The sequence below is a fragment of the Balaenoptera borealis genome, assembly GCF_965194805.1.
Source record: "Balaenoptera borealis genome assembly, chromosome: 11".
Classification (NCBI taxonomy): domain Eukaryota; kingdom Metazoa; phylum Chordata; class Mammalia; order Artiodactyla; family Balaenopteridae; genus Balaenoptera; species Balaenoptera borealis.
Window position 1 is genome coordinate 53,911,021 of NC_138868.1, and position 13,725 is coordinate 53,924,745.

Sequence of the window (13,725 nt, forward strand, 5' to 3'; positions counted from 1 at the left end):
TGTGCTGTGTTGGGGGTGACTCTCTTCTAGTTCCCTCTCCCTGTTCTCGTCTCCACGTCCCCTCTCCCCACAGCCTCAGCCTGGGCTCAGCCCATTTGTGTGCAAACAGCCTGTGTCCAGGTACTTGTCAGGCTGCTCAAGCCATCCTGACTCAGCCAAAGGGTCAGAAATCCCAGCATCCAGCCAGCTCTGCCCCAGTTTGTGTGTGTCTATGGGTCTCTCATAAGCCTCCTGGGGCCTCACCCCTTGGCCAGCTGCTTGTCCTTAGAGGTTCCTGAAGGCTCTTCTTCCCCCCTCCCCACCCTAGGTCTTCTACACCAACTGCAGCTGCGTGGTAGGGGGCGGCCCTGTGCCAGCAGGCTCCTGCGACTCAGCCTGCAGCCACCTGGTGCTGCCCTTCATGATCCTGGTCAGCCTGGGTGCAGCACTGGCTAGTGTCACCCATACACCCTCCTTCATGCTCATCCTAAGGTGAAAGCAGGGGCGTGCTGGAACCAGTGGATACCAAGAGGTTCCTAACCACAGGCAGGATAAGGGATCCTGAGGGAGGTGTTCAAGGAAGGAGGTGTCCTGGGCCCCCAAAGCAGACCAGGCTCTCACTGTCCTGTCTTCATCCTCATGGCAACTGCTGAGATGAAGTTTTCTCCCCATCTTACAGATAAGAAAACTGAGGCTCAGAGAAATTCAGGAGCTAGCCCCAGGTCATGTAGCAAGTTTTCGGTGGAATAGTACTGATGCCAAGGCCCAGAGCCCAGACCCTACTTTCCCCAGAGGAGGAGAGGCCACACCTAAGCCTCTGCCCTGGCCTCCAGTCTCAGTGAGGAGGAAGTGGGGGAGCGTCACCTGACTCTCCACCCCACCCGACCTGCAGTGAGCTGGTCACAGGTGGTGCATCTAGAAATCCAAACCCCATCCGTGTGGTCTACGACTCTTCCACTTCAAGTCAACAAGCACTAAGTGCCCACTGTGGACCCAGCCTGTGCTGAGCACTGCCTCTTGGTCCAAGATCTTTCTGGCCGTTGTCCTGAGGGTGCCTGCTGGGACTGACAAATTGTCACCTGAGGCCATAAGAGGACCTCAGAGCAGGATAATTCCAAATTTTCATTATGCTGGGATTATTTTATTCCCCATCTGTTTTCTAGAAAATTAGAAGGGGGATGGAGCCCCTTACAATATTAGAAGGCATGTAGATCCATAAAACAGGATGGCTGCAAGAGCAAAAGTAGAGGAGTCAGATGCCCCAGCAGGAAGGCTGATTAAGAGAAGTTCATGCAGGCAGTGTACGGCACAAATTCCAACCCTTGACAGCCATCAGCCGTGGGGTCTTGGCCAAGTCACTCAACCTGTCTAAATATCTGTCAGTTTCCTTACCTGTAAAATGGGCCTAATGCTATACCTACCATATGGGGCGGACGTGGGGGGCGCAGTACAGAATAACTGAGCCGTAGTAAGCACTCCACAAATGCCAGCTGCCGGGATTACTTAGGAAGAGGAGCCAGTGATTGCCAGGGCACCCCAGGCTGAGACATCATAGTGATCAGGGAAGTTAAACAGCGTGTCTGGCTGCCCAGCTCCAGGTTTTGCCAAGTGTAGGAGGAAGGGAAGAATTTGGTGGGACCAGGGGGTGGGGAGAGAGGGGTGTCTGTGACCGGCAACACAGGGAGGTCAGCACAGGGCCCTGATGGTCAGCGGGTATAGCCAGGACCCGGCTCTGCCGGTTGAAGGGAGTGTGGGGCCTGAGCCCCGCTCCCCAAGAACCTCAGACTGGGGGCAGGCTGGTGCTGGGTGGTGGGAGAGAAGGGGTTGGTGAGAGCCCCTTGAAGGCTGGAACCCTCTCAATCCTCATGTCACCCTGTCCCTGCTTGTTAGGGGAGTGAAGAAAGAAGACAAGACTCTGGCTGTGGGGATCCAGTTCATGCTCCTGAGAGTTTTGGGTAAAGAATGTGCTGGGGACCACTGGTCCAAGGCCCGGGGGGCACAGGGATGAGTGGGGCCCGGTCCCTGACCTTAGGGTTCACTGGCCCACAGGGTCACAGATCTGCCCTAGGTACCCTGGAGGTGGGTGCGCAAGCAGCTAAACAGCCCATCAGGGAGACTGCATCCAATACCAGGGTAAGGGGCGGGCTTGAAGGCTGAAGACTTAATGGGCCAAGAGGCCCTCGGTGCCTCAGAGCCCTGAAGAGTTATATATGCCAGGGAGTGGGCAGGGGAGGTACCGGGGTGCTGGGTTCCATTGTCCCCTGAACACCTCCTGCAGCCTGGATGCCAAGCCCCGTGATCCACGGCAGTGCCATTGACACCACCTGTGTGTACTGGGCCCAGAGCTGCGGGCGTCGGGCCGTCTGCCACTACTATGACCACGACCTGCTTCGAAACCGGTGAGACCGGGGGTAGGGGCTACCAGGGGGCTGTGAGAAAGCTTCTGGAAACACTCTTGGGGTCCCAGGCAGGCCACCAGCAGGGAGGGGAGGTCCACTGGCGTCCACCTGCAAGGTGACCGGTGCTCTGTGCAGTGCTGGTCTCACCAGTCCTGCAAGCTAGACCTTGTCTCCCCCTTTGATGGATGAGGAAAGTGAGATTTAAGTGAGTGGCCCAAAGTCACACAGCTGATAACTGGCAAAGCTGGGCCTGACCAGTCTGTGCTGGCTGAGTGAGGGGAGAATCAGGGGAGCGGCCCAGCTGTGAGAGAAACAGGGAGTTGGGGTGGGTTAGGAAGATGGCTCTATCTAGGACATAGGAGGCCTAGGATGCAGGCCCAGCTCTGCCTCCCTCATGGTGAGACCTGCCTTTTTGGGGACTTAATCTTCCCATCCATACAATGGGGAGACCAAAGGAACCTGAAGGCAGAGAGGCTGCAGGCCCTGGGATGGATGGGCAGCTGGGGGGAGGGACTTACTAGCAGAGCTGGGAGCAGAGAGCTGTTCGCTTCCAGCTCTGAGGAGTGCATGGTTCCAGGAGGGCTTCCTAGAGGAGGAAAAGTCAAGAGGAGTCTTGGTGAATTAGACAAACAGGAGGGGGAATCCTCCTTTTCTTGTGGCAAGCGATGTGATCCAGAGTTGCACCTGTCAGGCCCCCTGAGCCCTTAGAGAGACCCAGAGGGAGGCAGGGCCAGCCCAGGCCACGAGGCAGTCAGCACAGGGCAGGGAGAATGCCCAGGCTTCTTTGGAGCCTTTTGCCCCTTCCAAGGAAGGACCCCCATGGGGGTCAATTCTAGGGGTTCCCAGCCAAGGCCATGGTGACAGGGTCCACTGTCCTGGGGCTGGAGGCCTATCCCCGCCTCAACGTCTCCAGCTACATAATGGGTGATGATTTCTGACGCCACTCTGCTTCCAGCCCAAGCACATCCAAGCCCTGAACGGGGCGGTCCTGAGTTCAAGGGTCACTTGCTCTTTCCCAGGTTCATCGGCCTCCAGTTCTTCTTCAAGACAGGCTCTCTGGCCTGTTTCGCCTTGATTTTGGCCATCCTAAGGCAGCAGGACAAAGAGGAGGGGACCAAGGCGACCATACCCAACTCTGGCCTACAGCAGCAGCTGTTAGCGTCAGGGGCAAAGAAGGAGCCTGAGGAATCCACAGTGTGAGCTGTCCCAGGGCCCCGTTCTGGCCAGGACTGGCAGCCATGGCGAGTACGTCCTCTGGGCCCTTTGCCTGAGATTGGGGGTTGGGAGCCCTGTTTTCCAATTATGAGTCCTCCACTAACTTGCTGTGTGGCTTTGAGCAAGCCACTGACCCTTTCTGGGCCTTAGTTTGCTCACCTGAACCAAAGAGTTACTTGCGGGTTTGTTGTGTTGGCCACTTCTGAAGCTTGAGGGTCTTCCCCCTCTTCTCCCCCAGCCACACGGGCTGACCTGAAACCAGGCTTTCCTGGGTGGAAGGACTGCGTATCTTTCCCCCAGGGCCCGAGGATAGAGCAGTGGACGATAGTAGGCCAGGCTGCCCCGCGTACTGGGTCCTGGCCCTGCTCTGCTGCTCACCTGGAGCACCTTCTCTGAGCCTCAGCCTCCCAGCCTCCATCTCTGTCAGGTGGAAATGAACTTGTCAGCTTTCAGGCCCCTTCAGCTGTGACCATCTGTGTGGCCAGGACAGACTCAGGTCTCCTCCCCAGCCCCGCTCAGCCTGGACTTGGGGCCAGTACAGCCTCTGTTGAGAAGTGTCCATTTGGCGCCCCCTGGAGGCAGAGCCCTGAGCTTTGGGGAGACACCCTGGGGAGGGAACTGGTCCCACTCACGACATCCAGGCTAGGCAGGGCCTTCAGGAAACCTGGTGTGAGGGCCCCAGGGGCCTTGGCTGTGCAGGGAGACTCACTCTCTGGAGTCAGGAAATCCCAGCCCTTGCCCTCAGGTAGCCACAGTCTGGGCGAGGCCTATTCTCTGCCTGGTGGAGACGGGGACCCAGGTCCCAAAGACCAAACACACTCAGCATAGACTCACTGGTACCCATGCATTGCCAAGATTTCACACATTTGACCTGGGCCCACCAAAGCCACTTTTTGACTTTTGTGACTAGCAGAATCCCAATTTCACCATTTCCTCCCAGGTGCCTGATTCTATGTCACCTGGGGTTGTGTAGACAATGTCTGGTTCTGTGACACCCACATTTTGGGGTAACATCTGGTTCTCTGTGATGCCTGGGTTGGTGTAAGAACCTGTTCTTTGTGATGCCCAGGCTTGTGATCTGGAAGCAATAATGCGTGGCTCTGTGTAATAAGTGGGTCTATGGGATGCTTGGGTCTGAACAGACAAGGTCTTGTCTGTGTCAGGCCCTGTCTTGCCTTGTCTTGTTTTATAGCTAGTCTTATCTGGCCTGATTATCTCCCTGGGACGGGGAGAGAGTTTCCCAATCTGCTTCCAGCCCAATCTGGTTGCTTGGGAGGCAAGAGACAGGGAGTCATCAGCAGGAGCTTCCCAAATCCGTGTCCAGCCCTGTGCTGTGGGCCAGGGGAGAAGCTGGGACTTTGGGGGCAGACGTGGCTCTGGCCCTCTGCTCAGCTCTCGGTGGCAGGGCTTTGAGGCTATGCCACATGAAAGAAGAGGGAGGTACAAAAGTTCTAATTCCCATTTTTGTTCTGCTGGTTGATACCTTTAAATGTCTAACAAATATCTGAGCCTGAATTTATCAGTGCCAAGAGTTTCAGAGTCTCTTCCAACAAGAAGAGGCTGTTTGTATGTCCATCTTCCTCCTCCTTCCCTCTCATTTCCCAGGTTTTGCAGAAATAATCTGGAATTATAGATATAGCTTATTATTAAATTTGTTCTTGCATAATGTGTCTCTGTTACAAAAATCCTTTCTTCCAAACTGTATTAAGGTCTGCAATAACCAGATTATTTCCAGTTATTTAGATTTAAGTTTTACTGGATTCATTGCTCACCGTTATTTCTTGTATATTACATCTTCCCCTACCTGTATATCCTGGTCTAACTTTTGTTCGGCTTGACTACTTCCTCTAGTAATGGTTTCAGAAGGGGAATAAGGTCACAAGGCTTTCCAAGTCCTCACCTGTCCAAATGGTCATTCAGGTTTTACAGAAGAGGAGATGGTTCAGGAAGGATAAGCAACTTGCCCAAGATCACACAAAGTAAATGCCAGAGCCAGGATTAGATCTAGATTTTGTGGGAACTGACGCTTATACAATTTGGGGAGTCCTCTTTAAGAAAAAGAACACAAAATTAGGGAAGAAGGTGAATATTTACTTAGAATGAAAAAAGAAGTCAAAACAAATACATCTCACAATTCAGAAAAATAGCATAAGATTTTTTACTAACTGCTGTGCGTACCTCCAAAATTTTCCCCCTAATGGTTGGAAATATTTTCTAAAGACTAGCTTCTGGTTCTATACATTTCAAACCTGTTTCTCCTCTATTGCCCATATACTTCCAGGGCCAGGCAGGAGAAAACACTTTCATGTCACAAGATGACCTCTGGATATGACACCTTGATGTCACAATGCCAAATGAGTTGGACTGTGGGTAGGATGATTCCTAGAAGCCATTCTCTGTACAGAGGTAGCTAGCAATGATTTATCTATTCATAGAGGTGACTGAGAACCACATAACTATATCCCAATGAATCCAAATTAAATTGATCCCCAACTCCACTCCCCCTTAGCCATATTCCAGAAATGCCCATGCCAACTGCTTCACATAAAGGGAAACTGGGACGCAAGGAAACTTGGAGTGGAAAGAACTAGCAATCTTGACCCATAGTGGTGAGAGTGTCTACCTTTGCAAATTTCCTGAGAACTTGACAACAGGAACGTATTGCTGAAGCCTCTCCCTGGGCCTGGGTAGGGGCCGTGGTGCTCAAGCAGCCATAGCTTCATGCTAGTCTACCTCTGGGTTGAGCTGAGATTCGAAGAAGACGAGGTGCTTGTGCTTAAAATCATCCAGGCTGGTCAGGGAGGAGACTCCAGGAGTAATCACAAGAGAGACGAGGGGCTGAGAGCCAGGGGTGGAACAGGTAAGGGCCAGCGACTTCCCAGGGATTCAGGGGGTCCAGGGAGCAGCCCTCTTCCCTGACATGGCCTCTGGCCAATGGGAAGCCGCAAGCAATTACACCTGTGAGCTCACTTTCTTCTCACCCTGTCCCTGAGAGTTGGAGGAGAGGCATTAAGTCTCCTACTAGATGCTATGGTGGTAAAATCCAGCGGAGAACAGGCCTGGAACCAGAATGAAGATCCTGACACCTGGCCCGGAGCTCCTTTAGGCTGTAGACTCATGCTGCGAAGTTGCAGGGCAGGCAGATGCCAGGGGGCCAGGAGCCATGATTGGAGCACAAATAAACGAGGAGCAAGAACTGGGACTTCCCTGGTGGCACAGTGGTTGAGAATCCGCCTGCCAGTGCAGGGAACACGGGTTCAATCCCTGGTCCGGGAAGATCCCACATGCCACGGAGTAACTAAGCCCATGCGCCACAACTACTGAGCCTGTGCTCTAGATCCTGTGAGCCACAGCTACTGAGGCCACATGCTGCAACTACTGAAGCCCACGCACCTAGAGCCCGTGCCCTGCAGCAAGAGAAGCCACCGCAATGAGAAGCCCGCGCGCTGCAATGAAGTGTAACCCCCGGTTGCCGCAACTAGAGAAAGCCCATGCGCAACAACGAAGACCCAACACAGCCAAAATAAATAAATAAAATACATAAAAAAAAAAAAAAAAAAAGAATCTGCCTGACAAGGCAGGGGATACAAGTTCGAGCCCTGGTCCGGGAAGATCCCACATGCCGCGGAGCAACTAAGCCTGTGCTCCACGACTACTGAGCCTGCGCGCCACAACTACCGAAGCCTGCGTGCCTAGAGCCCGTGCTCCGCAACAAGAGAAGCTACTGCAATGAGAAGCCTGCACACCGCAACGAAGAGTAGCCCCTGCTCACCGCAACTAGAGAAAGCCCGCACGCAGCAACGAAGACCCAACACAGCCAAAAATAAATAAATAAATTTATTAAAAAAAGAAAGAACCCACGGCACCCTTGCCATTCTTTAGACATGTTGAATTCTTTCCCCCTAACAAGCCCCTACATGTGCTCTTCCCTCTACCCAGTTGGCCTTCTTCACATCCCCACTCCATTGTTTGTCTCTCCATCCCGCTTCATGAAGTCCTGCCCAAACTTCCAGACCCAGCTCAAAGGCCACCACCTCCAGGGACGCAGCATGGTATAGGCAACGGGAGTGGGTGGCAACCACCTTAGGGAATCCTATAAAAGATATAGACTCTCCATTAAAAATGCACACAAACTTATACACAACTGTGCCTCTGATTTCAGAGGTTGGGGACCATTTGAAGCCTGGCTGTAGACCTCCAGTGGAGTGGAGTAAAAAGAACAGAGTTTTAGAGTCAGTCAGATTTGGGTTCAAATCTAGACTCTGCCACTGATTCACGGTGTGACCCAAACAAGATTTAACTTCTTTGCCTCTCAGTTTCTTCACCTGTAAAGTGAGGTTGATCATTCCTGTCTCCCAGAAGGTATGAAGACAAAATAATGATAACATACTCATTCACAGGCAGTGTACCTAATGATCAATATTTGTAAGTTTCCTTCCCCTTCCCCTGTTCCTGAAAGGAGCACATGGGGGTGGAGGTGGGAGTGGGCAGTAAGGACAGGGAGAAGGCACCCCTGAGGGGAGGCACCACCCTCGCTCTGCCCTGCCCTGGCTGCAGCTCTGCTTGTCCCCTAATCTCTCTGCCACTGTCAGCCAGGGCTCAGCCTGCCCAGTCTTATCTCCCCCCCACAGCCAGCCTGGGACAGCTTTTCTCAGCCAGATTTACATTTTTATTGATTTTCTTTCTCCCTTCCAGAGCAGTCCCTTCCTTCTGTTTCCCCTTTTGCTATAAAATGGGCTAACCCTGGAAGCAGCAGTTCTGGTGCTGGCCAAGAAGCGATGGTTCAAGGATAGATTCATTCACCGTTCATTCATTTATTTATTCAAACACCCAATCAACCAACAAATCTCATGGCTGCTCTATGCCCCTGTGCTGGCATGACTGGGGACACAGCCATGGGTCCAGTACAGGAAACTCCCAGTATAAGCAGACAAGCTGACAAATAGTAATAAAAGCATGATTAGTCATATAGGAGAGGGAAGAAGAGGAAGCCATGTATTCTTCCTGGGGTCACCATGGAAGGCTTTCCAGAAAAGGTTAAATCAGAGCTGGCCTTAAAGATTAGGCAGGAAATCCCCAGGTAGAAAAGATGCAAATAGACATGAGAAACAATGGTATGAGCAAAGATAGGAAGGCACAAGAGAGCAGAGTGTGTCTGAGATATGGTACAAGAGCGATGTGGTTGGGATGTACTGCATGTGCAGGGCCATCAGGAGAGAGAGGAGAGCTGAGGCTGGATGTACCAGTGAGGACCAAGCCTTGAGTTCCAGCTGAAGGCTTTGGATGTCTTTCTGAGGCCAAAGAGGTGCCCTTGAAGCATTGACTGATGGATTATTCGATTGACTGGTTATTTCAAGCAGGGAGTGACATGACAAGATTTGTGTTTTAGAAAGGCTGCAGGCTGCACCCTGGGAGCTTTGAATGGAAAAGGGAAGCTGGAGGCCAAGAGCTCAGGCTGGAGACTGGTGCTTAATCAAGAGAAGAAGTAGGAGACCTTGAACCAGGTCATCCTTGAAGTGGGGACATCTAAGATGAGTCTTGAAAGATGAGTAGGACCATACCAGGTGGAGAAGTTGGGAACAGTGTCCAGGGAGAAGAAACTACACAGATGAAAACTCAGCATACAGAGAGCTCCTGGCAAGCTTGGGAATTTTCCACTAGTTCGGCAGGGCTACAGTGTGGTCTAAGAGAAAGGTCATGGTGAAGGATGTAGCTGAAGAAATGGGTCAGGGCCCTCAGTTTCGCTCAGTATTCTCTGTCTCCTGAACCTAGACTCAAGTGGGAGAGAAGAGGGAGCACTGGCCACTGTGTGGAGCTGCCTCCCCTGAAGACTGAGAGAGGCTTTCCGTGATCACAGCACTACATTTTACAAAGTCCCTTCACACTTGATCCTCATGGCTTCCTGATGAGGAATGTAGAACAAGGACTATTGGCCCCATAGAGTGGATAAATAAACTGAAGTCTAGAAAACTACAGGAACTTGTCCAAGGTTGCTCAAGAGCTCAGGTATCCCCCTTTTAAAGCTCCAATGTTTTTTCTAATAAACTTACTTGTCCCTGAATCACATACACACAATAGATGTAGTAGCTACTAACTAATGTGATTGGAATGGAAAAAAAGCATAAAAAAACACATCAGAGTAAGAGATCTCCTCCTGTCCTCAATTCCTCAACCTTCACCCTGGAGCTGGAGACATTCCAGCTGAGAAAACCAGGTTTCCTCTGCTTTGGAATCCAAAAGACATGAGGGCAAATCCCAGCTCTGTCACTTTCCAGGTGTGGGAAGTCAACTGCATTCATCTCAGCCTTAATTATCTCATCTGAAAAATGGGAGAAACAAACCCTATCTTTCATAGAGTTGTAATGAGGACTTAATGTGGTAATGTAAGACTATAGTAGTTAACTATTGCTGAGTAACAAATTACCCCAAAACTTAGCAGCTTAAAACAACAAATATTTATTATCTCACACAATTTCTGAGGATCAAGAACCCAGAATTGGGCTAACTGAGAGATTCTGGCTCAGGATGTCTCATGAGGTTGCAGTCAAGTGTCAGCCAGGGATGCAGTCATCAGAAGGCTCCACTGGGGCTGGAGGATCCACTTCCAAGCTCCCTCTCTGGTTGCTGTCAGGCTGCCATTCTTTGCTGGCAGTTGGTAAAAAGTTTCAGTTCCTTTTTACACAAACTTCTCCACAAGACTGCTTATGACATGGCGGCTAACTTTCCCTAAATGAATGATCCAAGAAAGAGAATCTACCAAGATGGAAGCCACAGTATCTTTTATAATCTAACCTTGGAAGTGACAAACCTTTATTTTTACCATATTCTTTTGGTCACACAGACTAAGCTTGGTACAGTGTGGGGCAGGAACACAAAAGGGTGTGGATACCAGGAGGTGTGGATCTTTGGGAGCCATTTGGAAGCAGGCTACCACAAGTGTCCAGAACAGTGCCTGGCACCCAATAGGTACTTATTCATTAGTAGCTGCTATTATTCTCCCTGTGCTCACAGACTAGCTGGGAAGACAAGATTTGGACATGAAAAGAGAGAGCTTGGCAAAGTAGACTGCAACTTGAATTGGGCAATGCTCAATCACATGATGGAAGAGGGTCTGCAGGACAAAGGGGTGGAAATAAGGGAAGGCCGCCTGGCGGAGGTGGAGCTGAGAGGGGAAGCCAATTCAGCGAGGAGACAGAGGGTGAGTGTGGCACACACTATTTGTTGCCTTCCCGCAGCCAATCTCGTTTTCCTCTTTCCAGTAGCAAGGTGCCCAGCCACAAGGATGATCCAAGCCCTTCAAGGAAAAGCCTTCCTCTTTGCCAGTGAATAGTCTAAGAGTAGACATGTGACTTTATTTTGGTCAGTGAGATATAAGGGAATGGTCTTCTTGGAAAGCTCCCCTCTTGGATAAGAGAGGCATGAGAGAAGATCCTTTGTCTCCCATGCCCTTTCTTCCTGCTTGGGAGGACATGGTACTTGGTACCACATCAGCCATTTTGTGATCACAAGGGGAGTCTCTCTCAAGGCTTAGAATGGGAAAAACCTGGGTCATCAGAGACATAACCAGACATATTCCGGTTGAATAACCAGACCAACCCTGGCTCCACCTTCCTCTGGCTTCCTTGTTAAGGAAATAAAAGGTTAAACCATCAGGTTTTTTCTCACTTGCATTCTAACTGATTCAGTGAGCAAAGCATTCCAGTTCCCTCTGGGGTTTTTTCCTCTTCCGCAGGAAGGTAGAGTGAAACTGTGGAACAAGAAAGGGCCCTTGGCTGGGAGGCAGGAGTCCTTGGTCTAACCCCAGCTCTGCCTCTGAGTTGCTCTGTGATCTTGAGCAACTCCCTGCCCCTCTGGGCCTCCAATAATCACAGGTAATATTTATTGACTGCTTGCTGTGTGCCAAGCACTCTGCTAAGAGCTTCCCTTGCATTATCTCATTCAATACTCACATCAACTCTGCTATGTCAATATTATTATTCTCCTTATTTTATAGATAAGGAGACTGAGGCCCAGAGATATGAGGTAATTTGCCCAAGGTTACATAGCAAGTTAGTGCTGGATCTCTGGATTCTGAATTCATGCTCATCTTTCTCTAAAGCCCAGGCTCCTGACCATAATGCTATACTGCTTGGTGGTAAAAGGATGTCTCTGGACAAAATGACCTCTAAGGGCCTTTCCAGCTCAAATATTCTTTGACTGGCTGTCCCATTTCTAGCTACATGATGAACAAACTAGCTTATCCTAGAGAAGAAAGAAATAAGGACTGTCTTTAGCCATCTGAAAAGCTGTCATATGAGTGGGAGATTAGACATACTCAGTGTAGCTCAGAGGACGTGAACTGGACAAGTGCGGGGGCACTACCGGGAGATAGAATGCAGCTTATATAAGGGAGAGCTTTCTAGCTTCCATTCAGCAGGGATAGGGGTATGCACAAAGGCAATGGCTCCCCTGTCATGACATTTACACAAGCCTGTGTTAGATAAACATTTGTCAGAAGTACTGCATTGAGTAGGAACAGGATTGAACAGCTTAAAACTTGTGGTAGGAATTAAAGAGGATAATATACTCTAGTACATTCTAATACTCCTAGCACCATAACTGATACAAATAGAGGGAGTCAATAAATTGCTCTTTCTTTTCCTTTTTGACACTGAGACTCTTGGATTTTAAGATTCTCTAATATGGATTTTTGGCCCTTTGGCTGTAATATGCCACAGTTCTATAATTTCAACACATTGTGATTCTGCCCTGCTAAGATGCTATGATTTTAATACCTTAACTTTCCATGATTGTGTGGCTCTGGAAGCTGAGCAGTCTATGATTTTGTAATTTAATAGTCTCTAGCTTTAACAATCCAAGATTCAATAAAGTGTCTCTCACCAGCTCTAGAAATATGAGGGAGTGGCTCTATGCTGTGCTTCACTGGCCTGGACACACATTGGGCTACCACCTCTGCTCATGTTATCATTCCACTGCCTTCCCCCACCCCAGCCTCATTCTCTCCATACCAAAAACCCCTCCTCCCTGATTCCTACCCCATCTTCACTCCACACCTACAAAGTAGGTATATTCACTCTCTATCTGCTGGTGATTTTTCATTAACTAGGAAACTTCTCTGTGTCCAGGCTTGTGCTTATTCCAAAAGGTATATAAGAGAATGAGAAGGTATGGTTGTAATTCTCAGGGGGCCTAGGATCTAAGGACTCAAGTCCCTTGCTTTTGTTTAAGTTCAACTCAAACTTACCTCTACCGGGAAACCTTCCTTGACTGACACTAAATATCTAGCACCAGTAACCTTAATCACAAATGTGAAGATCTGACTTCTTTGATTGATTATAGTGCACATTTTATCTGTTTATCATGTTTTCCAGATTATAACTGAGATTCCCTCGTAAATTAAGAGCATGTCTCTTCAACCAAACTGAGAGTTTTGTAGAGGAAGACCATGTCTTCCCCATCAGACTGGAGGCTCCATGTGGACATGGTCCATGCCTCCCTTATATCATACTTGAGCTAGAGTTAAAAGCAAAGTGATGTTTCTCCACCAGATTAATAAATACCCAATGGTAAGTTCATTTCTCTGCAATGGACTGAGGATTTTATAAAAGCAGAAGCTACATCTCCCCTTAATATGGGGAATCTCCAAAGGCCAAGGGCTGAGCTTCCACTCATGCTGGGGGCATCTCCCTGAGATCAAAGGGTCTGGGGTTCTCCCTTCTCTTTCTATTTCTTTAATCCTAGCTCAGGACTCTAGCCTGAAGAAGAGATATTTTCTCTAAATCAGATAGACAAATGAAAAAGAGAAGCTTAAGAACTCAAGCCTCTCCCCCAACAAGTCCAGACCCTTTCTTGCTCTATCCTGGGCCATCTCCTAAGAGCTGCCATCCCTCTGCCCAAACTGGGGCCCTCCCAGCCAGCCACTCGAGCAGCAAGTGAAGATGTCAGCACCTTGGACAGCGCCCAACCCATTACAGGCCTTGTAGCTAGCGGAAGCCAAGCTCTCCAACTCCCTTAGCCTCTGGGTGATGAATTTCCTTGTTGCTCAATTTGATTAAAGCCCAGTAGATAACCAGAGCCCCTTGTTCCTTTCTCTTTTCTCTTCCTGATGAACACAATCAACTCCATCAGGCTG

At 49.8% G+C, this 13,725-nt stretch overlaps 1 protein-coding gene across 4 annotated transcripts in view; it reads left to right on the top strand.

Moving 5' to 3' along the window:
• SLCO2B1 (solute carrier organic anion transporter family member 2B1) overlaps positions 1-5,261 on the top strand; it is a 51,911-nt gene extending 46,650 nt beyond the window's left edge. For all 4 annotated transcript variants that reach the window (XM_082343162.1, XM_082343159.1, XM_082343160.1 and 1 more), the window contains 4 exons: positions 308-471; positions 1,870-1,934; positions 2,258-2,378; positions 3,398-5,261. In XM_082343162.1, the coding sequence (XP_082199288.1) occupies positions 308-471; positions 1,870-1,934; positions 2,258-2,378; positions 3,398-3,578 (531 nt within the window). In that variant the 3' untranslated portion in view covers positions 3,579-5,261. The remainder of the gene's footprint in view (positions 1-307; positions 472-1,869; positions 1,935-2,257; positions 2,379-3,397) is intronic.
• The last annotated feature ends 8,464 nt before the right edge of the window (positions 5,262-13,725 follow it).